Source organism: Myotis daubentonii, chromosome 2 (genome assembly GCF_963259705.1).
Source record: "Myotis daubentonii chromosome 2, mMyoDau2.1, whole genome shotgun sequence".
In the NCBI taxonomy this organism is placed as follows: domain Eukaryota; kingdom Metazoa; phylum Chordata; class Mammalia; order Chiroptera; family Vespertilionidae; genus Myotis; species Myotis daubentonii.
The window spans coordinates 44174671-44197795 of record NC_081841.1 but is presented as its reverse complement, the minus strand read 5'-3'; the positions used below and the strand labels follow the sequence as shown (position 1 = coordinate 44197795).

Here is a 23125-nt window from a genome sequence, read left to right as displayed (position 1 = left end):
TTTCTCTATATTTTGCTAAAGGAATGTTTGTTGGTTGAGAAGTGAGAAAATCACATCTGGCTAGTCATCGTGTCCCCTTGACCATGCTTCTTTAGTCTGTCTTAACTCCACTGCTGCTTCCTTAGTTCAAGCCCCTTTTAATTTTGCTCGATCCATTAAAGTAGCTTCTTAACAGTTTCCCTGCCTCTTTTGTACCTTTCCTCTTAAGACTGCTGCCAGTAATCTTTGTAAAATTCAAATCTGAATTTCTTCAATGCTCTTCCATCTATTAAGGGTAAATCAAACTTCCTCAGTTTTCATTATTGGGTTCCTGCCTGGCCATCCAGCCTTGCTCTTTTTATTTCTCTGCCACTCCCTGATTTTCATCTCAAACTTTATGCTCCAGTAGTACTAATATATTACATTTCTTCAAGCTTTTTCACAAAGCGTGGTGGCCAGACCAGAGGAATATCTTGGCTTGGAAACTAGTTAGAAATGCAAATTATTGCACTATTTCGGGCCTATTGAAATCAGAAACCCTGGGAGTGGGGTTAAGTTTTCCAGGTGATCCCGTTGTATGTAAATTTGAGAACCATTCCTTTAACCCCTTTTTTTAAAAAAAAATTCATTTCTTAAATAAGCTCAGCCATCACTTGCCATGTTTTCAGTGCCACTTTAATTTGTGTAACTCTTAATCTACATCACTAACCGTGATTTATATGTCAACCCTACTTGTGTATTGGACATCTTTCCTGGATATTCTTTCTGTACTTGAGACTCTTTAGGCTCTAAACAAAATTAATTTCCCATCTGCTGAAATCTGTTTTACATACTGTTTCCTGTTTCCTCCTTCAAAGGATTCCTCTGTGCAGCTTTGATTGTAGATTATGCAGTATTTTCTCATTGGTTTCTATTTTGTCTTGCTTGTCTAGAGAAACCAAAAGAAAAAAAAAAGTGTTGTTTTTTTTTTGTAACTCTACTGACCAAAATAGGGTCAGGATTTTCCAGACAATAAATTAACTATTGTTTATAGACCCATCTGTTGAAATGTATTTTTATCTTATGCTCCCTAACTTTTTCCTTCCTTCCCTTTTCCCTTTCTCAGTCTTCTTTTTCTCTTTCATTTTAAGAACTTAGAGATTACTTAACTTTGAATCTTGACTTTAGTTGCCCAAGTTCTACCATAAAGCTGGAGGGATCCTTGATGTAGGCCTATAGAGTGATAGCTTGTACTGGCACCAAAGATTAAAGCCAGACAACATTTCAGATATCTGTGCAGTTCCTACAGTAGTTTCTCAGTAAACGTTTTTTAATGAATAAGTGAGTGAGGAGGCATGTGTCAAAAGACTGGGCAGATCTTCAAGGTCAAAAAAGCATGGTGAGCTTGTGGCTAGAATACATAAGGCACCTCAAGGAATTGAGCAATAATGACTGAGAAATTTCAACACTCAAATATTTATTAAGTGAATAAATGAAAGATTTTAAAGGAAAAAACAAATAGTCATAGTCACAGATGGTTAGATATTTCCTTCTCTGAGGGAGGAAGGATAAAATTAAATGTTATTTCAGTGTAAACTTTCAAGTTTAATTTTTAAAATTTGTGTGCATTTTTATGTGTGCTTCCCTATGAACATTCAGTTTGATACATATTTTTAATAATTTCATATTGATTTATGTATGTTATATTCTAATGGTTTGACCATATATCTTGGGCTATAACTTTTAGCTATTATATTTCTACTAGAGGCCTGGTGCACAAATTTGTGCACCAGTGAGGTCCCTTGGCCTGGCCTGCAGGATCGGGCTGAAACCGGCTCTCTGGCATCCCCCGAGGAGTCCTGGATTGCGAGAGGGCACAGGCCAGGCCAAGGGACCTCACCAGTGTACCATCGGGGCCAGGGAGGGACGCAGGAGGTTGGCCAGCCAGGGAGGGCTCCCGGTCATGTCTGGCCCATCTTGCTCAGTCCCCATCGTCCAGACCCCAGCAGCAAACTAACATACCAGTTGGAGCCTCTGCCCCCGGTGGTCAGTGTACGTCATAGTGAGCGGTTGAGCGGTCTTAGCATATCATGCTTTGATTGGTTGAATGGATGACCGGACACTTAGCGGCTTTTATTTTATAGAACTTTCGTTGGGTTGGAAAAACAATGTTATTAAATTGTTAAATTGCACATCTGAATTACCTTGCATATGAAGAATTTTTATACTTGATATTTATAATATATATCTAGTCTCATAATTTGAGCTATTTTCTCATAAAGAATATGTATTCTTAAGTTATAATAATTTTTAAAAACTTTCTTTTTAACATATACACAGGAAACCTCGACCTGTCTCCCAGTTGGTTGCACAGCAGGTTACTCAGCAGTTTGTGCCCCCTACACAGTCAAAGAAAGAGAAAAAAGATAAAGTAGAAAAAGAAAAGAGTGAAAAGGAAACAACTAGCAAAAAGAACAGTCATAAGAAGACCAGGTAAATTTTTAAAATATTTTATGGTACTTTTGAAATAATAAAATTAACCATTTTATCTCTTTTAATATAATATATACAAAGTATAAGTAAAAGATTTCATCACCTTTATTGTAAAGTATCATGAAATTGGTTTTGGTGGGGTTTTTTTGTAGTTTGAAAGGTGTACAGACAGTCCTCAGGTTACATCGGACTTGACATACATCGTTTCGTGGTTATGATGTCACCATCTCCCATTTATTTATTAAAAAAGAAAAGTTCCGTCATTTCAACATATGTACATATGTGCTTTATGTTTTTTATTACTTATTTATCACAAGTAAAGGTCAGGGATTGTTATCTTTCTTTTGAATTTTTTTTTACTGTTTCACTTCATTACTGCTGTGCATGTGCCTCATATGAGTGACTTAGGTGCTTACGTAGGTGGGTTCCGACTAACGGCGAAAATCGCGTTACCTTGCGCCATGGGAACGGATCGCCAGCATAACCTGAGGACCTACTGTACTAGAAGTTAAACACAGAGGCCACAAATATAAACTTAAATGTGAGGATGTGTGTGTGTTTTTCACTAGATTAAAAGACATTTGTGTTTGAGTCATTTCTTTTTCACTCATAAAGCCAGGAGTAATAGTCACAGTATTCACAGATATTTGCATGGGCTTTAGTCAGTCAAAATGGTCATGGGTTCAGGCAGAATAGACAGTCTTGATGCCCTTAGCCACGCACATCAATGGAGTAACAGCCCCGCATATAATGTAACCTTAGCTGTTACCAGCTTCCTCTGTGATGTAACTATATCATTGCCCTTCTACAACATTTGTTTTAAAAAAAATTGGTAACCTATCTGCAAAATTATGATAAAGCTATAAAAGTACAATTAAGAGCCAGCCTGTTACTTCCAGTGTCACAGTTTTTTGTCACAAAGAAGATTCATGAATGAGTAGTTTGATTAGTGTTAATGATTTGAAACATTTAATGATATTTTTGTGGCTAGATACACATGAATGTAGAGCTTTAAACATAGATATGTTCATTTTGTTGTTCTTACCTAACTTGTTCATTATGTGCACAGAAAGTTAGTAGCCAGAAAAGCTAGTTTAAAAGTATATCATCTTTTGTGTGTTTAGGCCAAGATTGAAAAATGTGGATCGGAGTAGTGCTCAGCATTTGGAAGTTACCGTTGGAGATCTGACAGTCATTATTACAGACTTTAAGGAGAAAACGAAGTCACCGCCTGCATCTAGTGCTGCTTCTGCAGATCAGCACAATCAGAGTGGCTCTAGTCCTGATAACACAGAGAGGGGAATGTCCAGGTCATCTTCACCTAGAGGAGAAGCCTCATCATTGAATGGAGAATCCCATTAAAGTTTATTTTCTCCAATTTCTTAGTTCATTCATATCATGCAAATATACAGATTATGCCAAGAAGTACCACATTTTCATGACAAACATATTCATGCACAATTCATAATTTGCATTTTGCATAAAAGAGAAATTTGTTAGAATTTGTTAGATTTGATTGCAATCTATGCCTACCAAACATTTCCAGACTTTAACATTTTGGTCTCCACAATTAAAGGTGCCATGAAAATGTGGTTGAATTATTCATTATGCAGTGTTATTGGTAAGTCTATTTTCACTTTTAGTTTAGTGAATTCTAACACATAATTCTTGAATTCTCTACTATTGGCATGTAACGAAGTTAAATTTTTATAACATAGTGCAACCTGCCTAAATATGTATTATTTGAGAATTGTGAAACAAATAGTTATATGTATACAAGTCAAAGATCAACTTAATCAACTATTGCTGCAACAGGATTTTCTTAATGGCTATCCTCTTAATACACCTGCTGGTACTTGGTGTGGTTAAATAGAAAAACTGTTATTAAATAAAGAATTTGTATGAACCGTTGCCAATATTTTTGACACATTTTGCTAAATTATTTTTTCCTGAATTATGTTTCTGGTTTTACCTCCTTTTTTTTTTTTTTTTTTTTGCTTTCAAAACATTCATTTGTTGTAATGTTTACTCTCAGACTAGTAAACAATAAAACATTGATTATTTAGCTTTATAATTCAAGTTTAGTGCTATTGTCATTGAACACTGGTATTTTCTGTATTATATAAAATATTAAAATTCAAATAATTATAAGCATTTGACAAAAGCAGAAGAGAAAAGAAACCTGCCATATTTTAAAAGCTGCAATTTTGGAAAAGCTTTAACTTAATAGTTCTATCACTGTTTCCTCGCCCCAAACTTTATCCAGGGTTATAGAAGTATGAATCTAATAAATACAGAAATGACAACTGTTGCACAGAACTGGGAAAAAAACTAGTTTTAAATCAGTTTAATTGGCCTCTTATTAAATGTAACAATTCTTATGAAAATCATAGTGCCCTATTTTCAGACACAACTGCCAGTTTATGCATTTATCAATATCCCAAAATAAATATTTACAGCTCCACTTACTATTATGTAAAGTTATGAATAAAATATTTTTATGACTACAGATTTTGCATTTTTGTTTACAACTAATAAAGTGTTTTATGTTATATTTAAAAATCAAACCTAGAAACCACACAGTACTTCTTAAATTCTCCTATGGTCTCCTGCTTTTTCTTAGCCATTTACTTAATATATAGCCACCTGTAGGAGACTTCTGCAATATCAATGAACTTAACAACATAACTTGGATACAAAATATCACATAAAGACATCATGATAGCATTTTAAGAAAAAAATAAAACTGTAGACCCTGACAGTTGTGATATATGGTGGTTTCATGTGATAATGTAATTTTCTGTTTTATTGCAGTACTTTTTACAGGCACAATGGTACTGTCTTTTTTGTAAGATGCTAGTTGTGAAATATAGTTAATTGCATACAGTAAAAGTCTGTGATTAAAACATTTATATACCTCATTCTTTAGTGTTGTTAAATGAAAAATTAAAATTTGTTTTTATTATCAGATACTTTCAGTGGAACTGCAACTAACTGGTTATGTTCTTTTAAAAAACATGAAGTTTTTTCTGTCTTATTTTTTTTTTTTTTACCATATTTGAGATGTTTTTTAAAATATGCTTATTTTTAGACATAGCAAAAATTACAAATAATATTAATAGGGAAAATATTATAAATTTTAAGTCAAAACTATGCTTTAGAGGTACTGGGTCTTCTGATGATATTCAAATACTTTCAGAATGTATTTTCAGTGGACTGCAAAAGAGACAAATCTGACAGAGGGTGGGATTTTACCTGAATGGGGGTGGCATAGTCATCTTTCTATATTGGTGGGGAGATAATGTAGCATGGAAATTAAAGTACTAACTGGTGTTTGGCATTTGAATCCCTGTTGTAGAACCTAAGTGACCTTGAGTAAATTACTCATTTCATTACTCAAGGTCACTTCCCATCTATTAAACAGGGTGATGATAATCATATCTAACTCATAGGGTTGTTGGGATGATTAAGTGTCAATCCATATAAAGTTCTTAACAATTGCCTGACACATACTAGATGCTTAATAAATGTGAGCCATTACTATCTTAACTGGTAAAATTTCATTACAAAAATACAAAAAACAATTTGTAACAGAAATCATTTCCATACCCTCTTGTATGACAGAAAGGAATTGTGTTCTATAGGTTACACTGAATTTTCTGCATCAGATGTTTGCTCTGATCCTAGACCAGCTATTTTTCCATAATTAAAGAACCTGATGGTATGCACTAGGAGACAGCAGAAATGAACTGAGTTGCCTAGTTTAAAATTTCGTTTTCCTTTCATTAATCATAATTATCTTCGCCTGCCTTCATTTCACCCTACCTCAAACACTTCCAAACGAGGAAGCAGGCCCAAATCCCACCTTAAAACCTAATATTAAAATATGCAAGAAGATTCAGAGCCTGGGCTTAGGGTGCATTTTTAGCTCTGTTTCATCAATTTACCCTGCGATAGTAGCAGTGTGTTCTTTTATCCAAATTCCATACAAAAAGAGAATTTGGATGTTTTTCAGAGTTTATTACCTTATTTTGATATAAGAGTGAAGATATAATTTGAGGCATACAAGAATACATACTCTTAAAGCCTTTTGTATTACACAGTAGAAATAGTTGACTTAATAAAGGTTTTATATTTATTAAATGCTTTCCTAAGATTATAGTGATGATAGCAAAGTGAAAACAATGAGAAAGGAAGAAAAACTTCAGCTTTTCTAAGTTGATTGCATATTTATTACCTTTCTTTTAGGTAAAAACCCTTATTGCCTAAAAATGTAGTTTCTGCATATTATATGCATTAATGCTAAATGGTCTAGAAGTTTTAGTTTCTACTAAGGCCCTTTTTTACTTATTTTTTTGGTCTGCAACTTATCTTTTTTCCAGAATCTTTTAAGACCTGATATAGGAGCAGTGAAATTGATGACAATTTCTGTACTGTACTTTGAAAATTAAGCGAAAAAAGAAAAGTGAGTTTGTGTAAGGATAAGGATAAGGATAACCATAAAATAATACTTTGACCTGTTAGCATTGCCCTCCCCCCTCTTAACCAGAGGCACCTTCAGTTGTCTGGAACAACAAATGTAGAAAATTGACGTGTAGAAAAGTTATCTGTGTCAAATATAGCTGAGCAGAATCAAGAGACAACGAAGGTTGCAGAATATAGGATCATTTTGTAAAAGCAGAAGGAAAAGAATTCCCTCAATTGCTATTGATGAAAAAATAAGCCCTACTAATTTCAAAGGCAAGGGAGAACACGAATGGGAGAAAATGAGGGAAGAAGGGGAGAAACAAAGCACAAATAATAGCAGAAATTAGAAAATGGGGCATTGGGGTGCTATCTGGATGACAGAGAAAAATCACTAGGAGCAAGAGGGAGTTGGAGGGGGAGGGAGAGAGAACAAATGGAACTTAGAATATGTTTGTCTCTGAAAATACTTGAAAAACATTCTGTGATAAATCATCATAATGACTCAGTCATTAAAGTTTCAGTGGTGGTTAGTAGACTTTTTACTAGGGCAGCAGTATGTGATAACTTTAGAACAGTTTTCTTCAAAGCCAGTTAATTTTAAAAAGCTGCCATAGAGAAGTTTTACCTTGAATTATATGAATACTTCCCTGAACTCACATCCCCACTAACCCAGGTAATTTAAGCATTATGTTTCTAATATGGCATTCTACTTAGCCAGTGCAGATATTCCTGCCTTTATGGAATAGGCCAATCCTGGAGCATACGAAATGCTGTGACAATGCAGGTACTTCTATGGAAAAAATCAAAGATAGCTTTGAAAGCTTTCAGTGCCATGGACCATTTCATTATTCCATGTTCTGAATCTTCTCTAGTGGTGTGATCCCTGCTCCAACGTTAGTAGGAGTTGTAGATTATAGTAACTGTTCTTCCATTGTAATACTTTCAGTATTTCCTAATCTAGGATTTCTTTACATCAGTATTATTCAACTCTGAACATTTATTGGGTATGTTTTGTGTACAAGGCACTGGCTAGGAATTGGTTACCAAGAGGACAAAGATAGGGAACTCTTACAGGGGAGATCTGTGAATTATTACAATGCCATCACTGCAACAATAACTATATGTAAGATACAGAAGTAGCACTGAGCTGGGTGTATTTGTCACGCCTTTGCTTCTAGAAAATTCATCTTCACTGCAAGCCCACACTAGATCTCATCTCATAGTTGTAGCTGATATTAGGTGTCAACAAGTAGTTTTAGCCAGCACCATTTCATTATTCCAGCTCAAATTTCCAAAAGTTTAAAACTTTAAGCCATATAATGTGAGATTATCACTTTCCCATACTTTTAAAAATCAATGAACAGCTGAATGAGGTTTGCTATTGCCTTTTTGTGAAGATTATTGAGGGAACATTACATCACTCAATCCAAATGGGAAATTGTATTCAAACCTGTTTCAGGAAAATATTTACTTCTGATAAATCAATTTGCCTTTTTCTTATGGACAATACAAATCATTAATTGTCCTCAATGTTTATTTTAGTTGTGAGAAATCTCATTAAAAGGAAGCTTGCTTTTAACAATTATGTAGGGCTCCATTGCCTGCATGTCTTTATTCTGATTTGTTATTCTTCAGTCTTCTAGATTCTGATTTTTATCTCATGTTTTTCCTTGTGTCATACTAAAGTTCCTCAAATTTCTTCTGTAATAAGGCTGAATAGTGACACTTTTTTAAAAAGCTAAAAAAAGGGCTTTATTTCAAGATGTGAGGATAAGCCCAACGGGAACTTCTTGGATCAAGGAGCCAGTAAAGTGGTGCCTCTCAGCTGGAATTCCTGATGAGTGGAAACAATAGATGAGTTTGACAGGTCTTGAGATTATACCTTGGTTTAGATCTGCTGACCTACTTAGAAGTCAGGAGTTGGGATGAAAGCTACCTACCATCTTTATACTTTCATTACTTCCTTTAGCAAGAGAATCAGAAACAAAGCTGGATATCAAGATTTATTCACTTAGACTTTTTACTGTGTATTATTTTCATAGTCCTCTTTTAATTTATAATAACAGCATTGAATGAGCCTGTGTTTACTTTGAAGTCAGCAAGATTGAGAAGAGTTGGGCTACTGTTTAAAACCAGTTTGGGAGGAGAATACTTCAAAAATGGCAGTGGAAGTGTTTTTTTAGAAAAGGAGACTGGTCTGACTTCAAGAGCAGAGTGACCTGACCTCAGGCCTGACGAGGTAGTTTTTGATCTTTAATTAAAGAGTAAGTAAAAAAACAACAAACGTTCCCAGTGCCCGATAAGATAAATAATTTAAGGGATATTTAAATTAGAGCAAAAGATTTTTTTTTTTACTTTATTAAAAATAAAATATGGAAATGTAAAAAAAAAAAAAAGAAGAAACTAAACAACATAGGACTGAAGTGTGATGGTATCGAATTCTTTATTTTCAGCCTTCAATTTTTGGGAACCTGGTTTAGGAGAATTAGTGCATGTGCTTTTTAAATCTAATTTTCCCCATGAGTAAATTTCCCTGCAAATCTAGCTTTTAATTTCACTGACAACATTTATTTTAAAGTAATCCTATATAATAAAAGGCTAATATGCAAATTGTCCCTTCTACCAGGAGTTCGGCCAGGGGGCGAGGTTGGCCAGGCAACCACCTATGGCCCCTCTTCCCCCTACCCCACCTGTGCATGAATTGCACCGGGCCTCTAGTAAAGTATAATCTATTGTAATAATGGGGGTGAAGATTGAACCAGGGAAAAATACAGGGATGGTCCATAGGATAGTCTTTACTCCCTCCCCCACTCCAACTCCTCCATACTCTCCCTTGTGGATGAAATGCCAGCTAAATTCTGGGGTCATTTAGGAGGTGTCCCCATTCATTGGATTTCTACTACCACTTTTTCCAATCTTGTGGCCTGTAGCTGAGCTTTTTTAGTTTTGTACTCTTTCCTTCTCTTCCTGACCCTCCTCTTTCCCCACATTTACTGTCTGAACGAACACTTAAAATGAAATATTTTTTGCTTAAAATGACTATTATTTTCCAACTTTTTCCTTCAGTCCAACAAGGTTTCTAGGAAGTAGACTGGAATATGGAGAAATTTCATTAGAGGCCTACTGGAGGTGATAATTTTTACTTTTAGTCTGAGTTTCTGATTCTTTGTACTCTATAACTAATCTGACTTGTCTTTCTCTGATTTTAAATTTTATTTGAACCTCCAAGATCAGTCTAAGAGGTTTTCATATAACATTGTATTGTTGTTTTTTAATTTGCATCACTCAGGTTAGCATTTATTTGTTCATAGTGAGACAACATGGTATAATGGAAAAAACAAACATGGCCTTTGTATCCTCAAAGATTTTCATTCAAATTATGGATCTTCATTATTAGCGATGTGGTTAACAAACTTTTCTAAATTTCAGGTTTCTTGTTATTTAAAAGAAAATATATCTTACTTCATATAAATGTTATAAGGATTAAATTAGATTATGCATAGACCTTTATAAAGTAGAAGTTACATAAAAATGTTCTAGAACTTTACTCTGAAAAGGTATAGAATTTACCTTTTCCCCAATAGGATGTCTTTTTTTAAGAATCAAGTACTCAGTGTAAATAGAGGTGAGAAAGAAAGACTGAGCAGAACCTGAAGTTTAGAGAGACTTACAGAAGACATAAAAAAATAAAAACACCCATGAATTGAATGTCTATTATATATCCAACATGTAATAGGAGCTCTAAAAAAATCAAGATTAATCTTTTGAGTATAATAATTCTTGAGATCTGGATCTGAGAGTTTTCCAGATCATGGGAAAGAGCTCTATCTCCGTAATTTAAACAACAGATGTTGCTACTTTTAAATTTCTTTTTATCTGCCTAAATTTACCTTTTTGACAGCATGAAAGGAAGATCAAAATTGATTAAAAATTTGGATATAGCCAGCCTGTTATTAGAAAATTAAGAGGATGGTCTAGACATGAAAAAATAGGTTTAGGAATATGTACATACACATAGTAAACTATTATAACATTAAGATATCCCAAATATCATCTAAAATAATCTAAATTTAATTTTAGAAATATGGAAATGTAATGTGAAACCTAAAAATGATCACAAGGGCATGCACACAGCTCCTTACACTCCAAGACAACCACTTAAGATAGTATGTGAGTAATACAAAAATCATTTCTATTTTTGGAATACCTTATATACTTTTTCAACAGAATTTCCTTTTTAATTACAGGATTAAAAGGAGCCTAAAGGGAGGATATGGTCCAGGACCCTGATGTCAAGTAAATGGATTATTCTTCTGGATATGCTCTCCCCATAAATGGTTGCAGAAATGAAAACTGCCATTACAGTAGTTTAACAATCTGTGGGTCATGAAATTATTTTTTATTTTTACTACATTTAATTTCTTTGTGGAGCTAGAGAATAATTGTAGTTAGCACCCCTTTATATTAAACATCCTTGATTTGAGTACTGATTCTTACTCTAGTTTCTTAGTGTCGTATTCTTTAGTTTTTTTTCCCTCAAAATCTATTTTCCCTTCTTATAAATGCTTACCACTCTTTGTATCTCCTTGCGTTTATTTCTCTAAGAATTGTAAGGTGTAGTGGAAGGAATAACTTAAAATTGTCTTCGTTTTTATCTGCCTGTCTCCCCTTTGAGGGCAGTACACTCTAGCCCTTTGTCTGGCATGTAGAATATATTCAATAAATGTTTATTGATTGAATAAGTGTATGTTTTCATTCTATTCACACATCTTGATACAATGCTTGTTTTTCATCTTTTCATTCGTGGTTTTAATCACATCAATTATCATTTCAATCTATTCACAAAGACTATAATTCAAAACACAAGGATTACCAAAGGAACAGATTGCTTTTTAGTGTAATTTATAAGTTACTTGGTAGGAGTTTGGGCCTTGTTTTTCTAAGTTGGGATTCCAGAGTGCAACGCGTGATGAATGCTTTAACAAGAGTTAAATACCTTTCATCTACCATGAAAAATAGTACAAAATAGTAATAGCAGCCATTGTGATTACTGACACTGTCCTAGGCAACTTAAATATCCATTCGCACTTAATTCTAACATTATCATTAAGTGGGTAAAATTACCATCCCCATTACAATAGTAAGCAAAAGCACATCTCAGAAAATTTAGTTTCTCAGAAACACACAGTAAGTGCTGCACTGGGATTCAAGCCAAATCCTCTAATTCCAAAATTCCTACACTACTTGTTATAACTGCTAAAATAATGTAGCAGCATTGTGTCAATTCTCTATAAATTCTTCTATTAACCATGTAAAATTCCATAGTGTGGTTACACTAGAACCTAGTTAGTCATTGTTCTTAGGGAGAAGATAAGGATCCTTGATGGGAGTTAGAGACACAAGAAGCAAAGAAAGTAGCAGAAAAGGCAAATATTTAAATAAACCCAAATATTAATTGCATAATTTGTCAGGTAAGGCAAGACCTTTTCTTTTATAGGGGAAGAAACTGGCTTAAAGTGTTTCGTGACTGCCCGGCCGGCGTGGCTCAGTGGTATGAACCAGAAGGTTCGATTCCCCGTCAGGGCACATGCCCAGGTTGCGGGCTCGATCCCCAGTGGGGGGCGTGCGGGAGGCAGCTGATCCATGATTCCCTCATCATGGATGTTTCTATCTCCCTCTCATTCTCCCTTCCTGTCTGAAATCAATAAAATATATATTTGAAAAAAAAAAAGTGTTTAGTGACATCCCCTGGTCACAGAGCCAGCACTTTGTTGGTGTAGGAATTTCAAATGGAGAACTGTTGTTAAATTACATAGCACTTCCCCACCTTGTTTCTCATCGCCAAACTCTCCAGAGCTCCAAATGCAATTTGAACAATTTAACAGCATGATTTTTCTCCCTGGTTTGTGTGTGTGTGTGTGTGTGTGTGTGTGTGTGTGTGTGTGTGCGCGCGCGCGCGCGTAAAGCTTCCTTTTCTTCACTTTTCGGTACTGTAGCTGCTTTCTGGCTCCAGTCTCAATCTCTGTCCCAGCCAGAATCTGCTCCCTAAGAGGCAAATGCGATCATGTTACTTCCTAATTAAAAAAAAACCTTCAGTGGCCCACCATTATCTGCCAGAGTAAGTTCAAACTCCCTGGCATACTAAACAAGGCACTCAAGTATCTGGCCCCTTCAACTTCTACAGTCTTATCGCTGATCATATCATCTCTTGCATTCACTTAGCTGTAGTATCAAACTTCTTGTAGTTCACTAAGCACAAGGGCCTATTTCATTGATTCCCCCAGCCTGGAATTACCTTAATGCCCCCCCCCCCCCCCCCAACACACACCCTGCCTCCAATCCTCCCCAAGACTAGGGCCAACTTTGCTAAGAAGTTTCTCTTGACCACACCCACAGTGGAACTGATTGTTCCTTTGTGTGTGTGTGTCCACACCTTTACCGGCTTACATCCGAATGTCTGTATTGTACTTACAAGTATCCACTGTTCCACCCTACACTCCAACACAGAGTCTCTATCCTCCAAGGTACTGACACAGCACTTTGCACATAGTGGTGCTCTGTAAATGTCCACTGAACAAATGGAGTAGGACTATGGCTGAGGAAGAGGAAGAAGAAACTCATAGCTGAAGAGAAAGCTCTGTAGGGAAAATATGAAATTGTTTTGAATGTGCGAATGAGTTGTGAGTCAGGTCAAAAAGATGTAAAAGGAGGGACCTCAGCTTAACCAGCTCCTGTGACTAGGCAGTTAGACAGACATGAGCAGAGCAAGGACGATGGGCCAGGTACAGGCCACCAGGGCAGAAAGCCCTGGGCATCTAGCCAAGGACAATTGTAGTGTGGGACCTCATACCCAGGTGACCTTCCCCCCCTAGCATCTTGCTGGTCATGCTGTGTGGATTCCATGACCTTTCCTCTCTAGGGATAACATCTAGGCCTCAGGTGTATTTCAGCTCCAGGCCCAGAAAAGCAGCAAAATCAGACAAGCAAGGCCATGGCTCACCTCAGCACCAAATGCACTGTCCTCCTACACTGGCACCAACTAATCAATCAGTGGAGACCAGGATCCTGAAACAGCACACCTGGAAAGCTGATGAATATTCTCTGGAGATCTTCCCTGGGACCTCCCCTTTAATTTCCACCCTTGAAACCCTTAGGAGAAGCATCCCCCTTTCCCTGCTCCTCCCCCCACCCCCAGGCACCTTACCATTCATTACCTTCCTCACTTCTAAGCTCCAAGGGCCCTATAGCTTGTTTCCTAAACCCGTTTCTTCTATGAATCACTTCCATCGCTATGATTTTACAAAGAAATGCTCTCTTACAGTTTGAGTCTTGGCACTGAATTCTTTCTTAGCGAGGCTCCAGTACCGAGGTTGCTGAACCCAGGTGCGGTCTGACCCCACCGGTCTAACACCCGGTGCCCTTCTTGCTGCCCAAGACTCGGGAGGGAAAATAAGCATTCCCAACAGTATTACAAGATGATGAGGTCCCTGGTGAAACGGCTCTAAAAGACAGATTTATACAAACTTAGAGTCTGGGGAAGTCCCTGCTGGGGATGGGCGAGCTGAAAAACGGCTTAGTCATGTGCCTGCTAAGGGAAGGGCGTTTTATGTGCGTTGAGCAACTTAGTCTTTACAACCTCCCGTGAGGAGGATGTTCTCTCCATTTAGAGACGAAAACACAGGCTCCTAGAACTTAGGTTGCTCAACATCACGAGCTGCGCAGCAGAGACCCGTCCATTGGACTTGGGTCAGCTGTCTCCAACGCCCGGTTCCTTTCACCACGCGTCTCCAGTGCAGTTCAGAGCCCGGGACGCCCGGGTGGGCGTCTCCCCGATGCCCCGCGGGGCCGGCGCCTCCGGGAGCCGGGACCTGCGCGCCCAGCCCTCTCGCGCTCAGTGCGCCGGCGCGTGCGGCCCGGCCCGCCCCTCGGGGAGGAGCGCGCGGCGGCGCGGAGGCGGTGGCCGCGGCGGCGGAGGGCGGGTGGCTCGCGGCCGCGGCGGCGGAGGAACTTGTTGCGCCCGCGGCTGCGCGGTGCCGCTCCCTCCGCTCTCCTTCGCGGCGGGCGCGGCGGCGACGGCGGCGGCGGCGGCGGGAGGAGGCGAGGGCCGGCACGATGCGGCGCTACCTGCGCCTCGCGGTGCTGTGCCTGGCCTGCGGCTTCTGCTCGCTCCTCTACGCCTTCAGCCAGCTCGCCCTGTCCCCGGAGGAAGGCGCGGGCGGCGGCGGCGGGAAGCCGCAGGCCCGAGTGGCTTCCTGGCTCGCGGGCGGAGGACGGGGCGCCGCGCGAGGGGCGGGCAGCGCGGCCACGGCGGCGCACCCCGGCGGGGCGCACAGGTACGGGTCGGGTCCCGCGTGGCGGGTGGGGGGCGAGCGGGCGCGGGGCGCGGGGGTCGGCCTGGCCGGGTCTGCGCGCGGGGCCGTCCCGCGCCGCCCGCTCCCTGGCCGCGGTCTCCGACCCCCTTTTCCCCCCCTTTTCCCTCCACCTCGGGGGGTGCCCGGCGCCGCTCCGGCCTGAGCGCGCCCCACACTTTGGTGTTTGCCTTCGACCCATTCCTTCTGCGCTCTTTAATGTAGAAGAAATTGATTTTCAACTTTAATTGGCAGTTGGCGTTTTAAAAAGGGGTTCTGTGAAAATCAGAGGTGCCTCACAAAAGCCGCCCTGCTGTAGGACGAGTCGGCATTCCCTCTTGTTTCCATGGAGTTCAGGTTGAGATCTTAAGCATCAGGCTGGCGCCCTAGTTCAATTGTTTTTTTCACCCCCTCCTGAATGGGGAGTCTAATTTTTGTGTGTTAACGTTTAAAATTGTCATTACGAGTCGGTTAGTTAAATCTGGACAGAGCACTTAGGCTGATTGGATTTTTCCTTAGGAAACAATCTGTTCTGAAACTTACAGCAAGTTAAAGATGAGCGATGCTTAACATGCCCACGCCTTTCGTGAGATGGGGTAGAGAGAGATCTTTAAAAATGGGCATTTAAAAAGCAGCAGAATGGTTGAGGTGGGTTTTCACAAATCGCTGCCCGAGTTGGAGTCGGCTTGCGATGTAAGTGGAGAAAAGAGTGCAACGCGTGATGAATGCTTTAATAGAATCCGAGCGTTTCCACTTCCTCGAGGACAGACATTTACCTGTGGGCACCTCTGGGAGCGACCAGAGCCTCTGTCCCCTTCGGGAGAGGCAAAGGCTGCTTTCATATCCAAAGTGTGGGTTTGGAAGGAGGAGCGGGCGCCGCGAGACTGGGCTGTTGAACCTTCTTTGGAGAGTTGACCCTTCCCCAAATGAAAGGGGCGTTTGGGCAGAGGAGCATGGAAGTGGTCCTGTTTTTGCCCTCTGATTTGATTACAGTCAGGCGAATTCCTAGGACATGAGCACTCTATTCATAAAAGCAGAACCACTTCCAGAGCCAGGTTTGTAAGCTCAAGTTATCTGTCTTGGGAGAGGCGGTGACTTGAAGCCGAGGGATGAGGTCATGAAAAATACTCGTGCAAAGCAGCGGTTTATGTGACTTATGTGACTGTGAAGCATTGTAAATTGTGGAAACGAAATTATTTTGGTATTGGCTAGAATTATGTAGAAGCAACATTTTAATCAAACCACTGAGTGAAATAATACGATGGTATTAGCATTTCACTTCGATAGAGTGACATTCATTTTCAGTGCTTTGTCTCCCGTATACTTTATTTTGTGGCAGATTTTTATAAATTGTATTTGCTTGATCATTTTTTAATGTATTTTTTTAATTTTTTAAAAAATATATTTCTTTATTGATTTCAGAGAGGAAGGGAGAAGGAGAGATTGAGATAGAAACATCAATGATGAGAGAGAATTATTGATTGGCTGCCTCCTGCACACCCCCACTGGGGATCAAGCCGGCAACCCAGGCATGTGCCCTTGGCCGGAATTGAACCCGGGACCCTTCAGTCCACAGGCCAAAGCTCTATCCTCTGAGCCAAGCCAGCTAGGGCGTGATCAGCTAATTTTAACACAGTGCCTTTGTTTGCCGTTTAGAAAATAAGCACCTCCACTTTAATAAATTTTTATTTTATAGAACCATCACTGAAATTTTAATTTTGATGTGTCAGAGTAGAGTCAACCCAAAAGCTGGACATTACAGGTCCCCTGAGCAGCATAACTCCTCATTTTAAATGGGGCAGACATCTACGTTAAAACTAAAGGTGTAACTAAAAAGAACTAAAGTCTTTGTAAAACTGATGAAAGACATTCCACCACATGTTCATGCATAAGAAGTTTGGGCAGAGGGACAAGGTGGGAAAGCTGTGTTGTCATGTTTTTACCCTATGCTTTGATTAAGGTCCGGAGAATTCCTAAGACATCAGGACTCTTTAGATATTATCACTTACAACATCTTTTTAGATTTCTCATAGACTTCAGGCAACTTCTTTGACTATTGTAGGATATGGAGTAGGCATCCGTCACCTCTCTTCCTGTGTTTAAATCATTTGACCAAGGTTCATATGGCATTGATCTTTGGATTGGACCAGGATTAAAAATTATATATCCTTTGATTGCTCTCCAAGTGCTCTTTCTATGAAGCTGCTGTGATAAGAACCTAGTCTGTAGTGTTTCATCAGTGGAGAAAGGGGCTATGAGGCAAACATAATCTTCCCTTTTTCTGTAGGACTTGATTATCATTGTATTCTTACCTTTTTTGAGGCTCTCTTACTTGAAAGATGGAAGTCCATCATTTCTTTCTTTTGTTTAATACATGGGATCTAGTTTTATACCCAACAGGGTCCATTGGTCAACTCTTACAGAAAATACTGGTTGCACAGAATTCCGTGACAACAAATACTTGGAAAGGTCTTACCAAGTACTCAGAATGAAAATGAAAATGACAGAACAGTTTTTTAGTGAAATCTGTTATTGATTAGTGCATTCCATTTGAATCCATTATTTTGGTATTTAGAAAATGCAAAGGTCTTAGAGTCAGGATTTGTAATAGTCAGGATTCTGAGTTGTCAATGATTAAAATCCAATAAAACTCACTTAAGCAAAAATAGACATTTATAGGCTTATGTGGGTTGCTGGAAGGAACAATACTGAAGGAAAAATCCCCAGGCATCTTCAGGGACCTCAAGGACTGGGGACTCTCGTTCTCTTCCACTGCAGACAGGCCTGGTTCATGGAGTGCTCCTTGCAGTGTTTCTTCTCTAATCTCAAGTAGAAAATTCTAGGGAAAGGCACTCATTGCTCTTCCTTTCTTCATATGTCCACGGTGGACCACTCAGCGATGCCTGGAATGGGGACCTCTGATGGTCTGGCTTTGTGTTGCTTGCATATCCCTGTGGTGGAGAGAATCCCATGTTTGGTGTTGGAGAGGAGTGATGGGTGCCTCAGAGGAGGGGAAGAATGGTGGGTGGGCAGTGGTTCTTGCTCCTAGAGAAACTCTTAAGCTATTCAGTATGGGACAGACTGTATTAAGTTATTCAACCGAAAGCAGATACTATAGCCAGGCCACAGTGCTTCTGTGAAGGAGTTATGTGCCATTTTGCGACTTTAGCTACTCAGGGTGATTAAATTCTCAAATTTCACTGGTGAATCTTGACAGTGATTTTCAATATCTCATCCTGTTGTGACTATATAGCATATTAGCCATAGGGAATCAGCAAACATGAAGCATTTCAGTGATACCATTCCTGGACTGTCCATGCCCTTAGTGTGACTGATTTTCAGATCTGGATAGGCCATCGAGTTGTTATTTCTGCTCATCCTGGGAACACTAGTAGGTTTCATGGAGAATTTAGAGTGGCAAGTATAAGGGTTTTGGAGACACATATTTCAGCTTTATCATTTACAGGCTGTGTTAACCTTGAACACATTTCCTCATCAGTTAGAGGTAAAAGTTATTTTTTAAGAAGAGAGGAGTTGGGGGAGTGACCAATGAAGAAGGTTGAATTACTAAAGTCACCTTAATCTCTGCTTTAAAAAAGTTTTTTTTTTTCAATTATAGTTGACATTCAATATTTTTTTAAGATTGATTTTGGGTGTACAGCATAGTGGTTAGACACATAATTTACAAAGTGATGCCCTGATAAGTCTCTTACCCTCCTGGCACCATACATACTTATTACAGTAATATTGACTATAATTCTCCACTTTGTTAATGTAGAGACAACTTGTATAAAAGCACTTCTCTACACCTTGTAATTTTTGTGCATTGAAGATCATATTTCACATAGGTGTAAAGTGTTTAGCAGAAACCTGGCTAATAATTAATTAATTAAAAGGTGTAAAGTGTTATCACAAGCCTGGCTAATAATTAATTAATTAAAATATTGTTCTGTGCTTTTGCAGGGGAAAGTGATTAGGCTAATGAGAAATGTATACTTTTGATTTAGAAATCCTATTTTAAAACATTAAGATTATTATCAGCCATACCTGTTGAGTGTACTTCCCCCCCCATGTTAAATTAATTTTTTTTCAGTTTGTATACCATGTGGAGCTTAAAAGTCTTATATATTCAGATAGACAGTTTTTCTCCTTTATTGTTTTTACTTTTGTCATTTCTAACAAGAGGGTGCCCCCCTCCCAAAATTTTTTACATTTAAATCTTTAATCCAGCACTTTTTTTTTTTTTTCAGGGAGGGGGTACAATGTGATGCTAACTTATTTTAGAAATGGTTATCTAATACTAGAGGACCGGTGCACCATGCACCGGTGGGGTCCCTTGGCCTGGCCTGCACCCTCTCATAATCCTGGACCCCTCGGGGGATGTTGGATTGCCAATTTCAGCCTGATCCCCGCAGTCCAGGCCGAGGGACCCCAGTGGAATCCGTGCACCGGGCCTCTAGTATGCATATAAGATCTTTGGTTAATCTCTTCCTTTCCTTTCCTTCCCCCTTCTCCCTCCCCCCTTCCCCCTTCCCTCTGAGATTCATCAGTCTATTCCATGTTTCCATGCCTGTGCGTTGAGCGTCTGCCCCCTGGTGGTTAGTGCGCATCATAGCTACCAGTCAAATGGTTGAATGGTCGCTTAGGCTTTATATATATATATATTAATATTGTTTAGTGCCATTTATATGTAAGCAGTCCTTTTCCCACTTCCTGAGTATTCATGAAATTAGAGACTTAGGAAAAAAGAAGCTAGAAATTAATTGAAGTTGTCTGGAGACAAGTTTTAGTTGAAGATGAGTGACCCAGGCTCTGATCTTCAAAGAATGGTGCTGTGTCAGTCTCATGGGCATGGGCTCCTTTTCCGCAGCTGATCCGTGCCTTGCAGTTGCGCTGTTGGCTTGTGGCACCTCATTCAAGCTTCCACATTCTCATGCTGGATATGCCTGAACTTATCCCTGACTCTGTAAGTTGTGCATGGTTTTCACTAAAGCCTCATAGACATTTTGATAAGAAGAAAAGCTTTTTTTCAGTTTAATTAAAAAGTATAGAAGACTTTCCATGATCAGATTTAGGTTTTTAAAGAAACTTTAAGTTTGAGAACTGATATTGTGGTGAGCATTGTGTTAAATGTTCACTTTAATCTACAGCATGAAATGTCTCAATTTTTGTAACGTTTTTCAAGTACTGAAATTTTTGGGAATTTTATTTTTGGCCAGCTTTATTTTTTTAAACTTTTGATGTGTAAGTCCACAGGAAGTGGCTGAGTTTACCCCATGTTCACTCATTTTCCCTCCGCAGTAAAATGTTGCATACCACTATATATACATAAAACCTTATGTACTACTATATCTGGAATGTGTATGTATCAATATAATGTAATATTATAACCCCAAAATTTGACATTGAACAACCCATACTTCAGTTTTTAGGTATCACCAGTTTTACATGCACTCATTTGTATGTGCAATTTTGTGTAATTTTATTACAGATGTTAATTCATGTAATCATACAATGAGGATGCAGATCCTTTGTGCTATCACTGGTCAGTTTGCTTTTGGACAAGCCATCTCTCTAGAGGTAGAAACTTTAAGCCATAAGAAAGTTGAGGATGAGCCACAGAAAAGTTTTATTTCAATTTGATTCACAGTGAAAATACTGCATTTATGGACTTGTCTAATTTTTTATATCACTGTTTACTGAAGACATACCCACTTAGCTTAGCTTACAGTTTTGCTCCATTAAAAGTATTTAATAGAATTACTGTCTTTTGAATGTTATATATCTAGTATCCATTTCTAATAGCTTTAAGGAATAAAAGAAAAAGTAATTAATAACCAGAACTTGGATAACTACCTTTATTTCCCAGTATTTTTAAGCTTTATTATTATTTTTTGGCCTGAAGCTACAACTGCTTTTCTTAATTTATTGCTTATAGTAACAATTACTGTATGTAATGAGTTTCTACTCTGTATCTTAATTTTTAAAATCAATTTTTCATAAGAGAATATAAATTTGGGAGGTAAGACACTTTAAATTATGCCACCTTTTGCCAGCAGCACCTCAGTGTTTTATGATTTAAAAAAAAAGCATGTGTACTCACTAGTGCTTATGTTTTACATCCCCATTAAAGAAAGGCAGAAAACCATCCCCTATTAACTGTGTTTTCTGATAGTAAGTTATAGTCAAGAAACTTACCTGAAACTTAACTTTTTTACCTGTAGCTTCATCTTGACAGTAATTACATGATTTGGCAAGTCCACTTTTAAGTGTACACTCAAGAGAATTGCAAACATGTGCTCACAGAAAAACTGCATGAATAGTCATAACAGCATTATATATAATAGTAAAAATTGGGAAACAGCCCAAATGTCTATCACCTGATGAATAGATAAACAAAACGTGTATATCCATCCATAAAATGGAATATTGTTTGGCTATAAAAGGAATGGAGTGTACTGATAAATGCTACACTGGGTGAACCTTGAAAGTATTATGCCAGTAAATGAAATCAGACTCAAAAGGTCACATATTATATGATTCCGTTTATGTGAAATAAATGCCAGTAACAGGCAAACTCTATGGAGACAGAAAATAGATTTGTGGTTGCCTAGGGCTGAGTGATTGAGGATTGTTAGTTGAAGCAAAAAATGGTATTACTACGTAGTTTTAAGCAATAACTTACAGAAAAATTTAATTAGGGAGTAATTTTCTTTGAGAGTTTATTGTCCATTTTCTACTGTTGTAAGTTTTGACATGGAGAGATGGAATAACCAGATTAGTTATTTCCTTCCTGGAACAAAGGTGCACTTTAGGATTGATTATCAATGAATTGTGGATTTGTTGAAAGAAAACCGTGATCATGTCTGAATCTGAAGGATGGAGATATCTGTTTGAACAGGTTTGTTGTGAGGCTTAAAGGGATGTGAAAACACTTGAATCTAAAAAGAACTCTTACCACCACTACTGAGCCTGTGTCTCTGGTATGAAATGCAAGTCTTAAAAAACTCATAACCATGTCAGGGAAGGGACAAACGTAAATTTCCTGATCAACTTTATGTTTTACTGGTCTGCACACAGCTCCTTTTTTTCTGATTTATCAACCACCTACATTAAGGTATGTAACATTTTATGTTATGTTTGAAAAGGGTGTTCCTTTAAAGGAAAATCAGATTGCAATGTAACTTTTTCCCATTGATTTTAAAATTTAGACTGTAGTTTTATGCAGTAGTGTACAGAATTACTTAGGCAGCATTTTAAAAGCCACCAGTGCCTGACCCTGTTCTTGGAGATTGATTTAATAGGTCTGGTGTGAGGCATTGGCACTAGTGAGAGATAGGATCAGAGATCTTTGCGAATCTGAAATTACATAGACCTTTCCTTGTAAGAACAGTAACTTATAATTGAATCCGTGGAGAGAAAACGAAGCTTCAGGGTGATGGGATATGAGGTGACCTGGCTTAGTACCTCACCCTGAGTTCATACTTGGTTAATTTAATACCCAGGCCTCCACTGTAGTGATTTCAAACTAGACTGTTTTGAAAAGGAATAACAGTGAAAACATACTTTTTGTAACATGAAGCATTGTTTTTTGCTCCAACCTGCAATCGAAGGAGAAAGAACACATTTGAGCCTCCATTTTAGTGTGTATAATATAGCAAAACTGACATAATGTAGATAATGAAACCAAGCCATGATTTCTTATTTTTTCAGTTTGAAACACCATACAAGAAGCTTTGATTGAGAATTAATTTGAAAACATTTAAAGTTCCTCTTGCCTTTCATCAGCATTTGTGGCATTTTAATTTTGCTTCAGGATAAGCAAATATTTTGTTTGGCTAAAATGGATTTTATTCTAA

At 38.4% G+C, this 23125-nt stretch overlaps 2 protein-coding genes across 7 annotated transcripts in view; both read left to right on the top strand.

Annotated features, from left to right (window-relative positions):
- Nucleotides 1-9181, top strand: part of YAF2 (YY1 associated factor 2) — a 110653-nt gene extending 101472 nt beyond the window's left edge. For all 3 annotated transcript variants that reach the window (XM_059682609.1, XM_059682607.1, XM_059682610.1), the window contains 2 exons: nucleotides 2299-2451; nucleotides 3576-9181. In XM_059682609.1, coding sequence (XP_059538592.1) covers nucleotides 2299-2451; nucleotides 3576-3813 — 391 coding nt within the window. In that variant the 3' untranslated portion in view covers nucleotides 3814-9181. The remainder of the gene's footprint in view (nucleotides 1-2298; nucleotides 2452-3575) is intronic.
- A 5706-nt stretch (nucleotides 9182-14887) lies between these two features.
- Nucleotides 14888-23125, top strand: part of GXYLT1 (glucoside xylosyltransferase 1) — a 41203-nt gene continuing 32965 nt past the window's right edge. For 2 of the 4 annotated variants that reach the window (XM_059682587.1, XM_059682585.1), the window contains exon 1: nucleotides 14888-15251. In XM_059682587.1, the coding sequence (XP_059538570.1) occupies nucleotides 15031-15251 (221 nt within the window). In that variant the 5' untranslated portion in view covers nucleotides 14888-15030. The remainder of the gene's footprint in view (nucleotides 15252-23125) is intronic. The other 2 variants (XM_059682584.1, XM_059682586.1) reach the window with 2 other exon arrangements.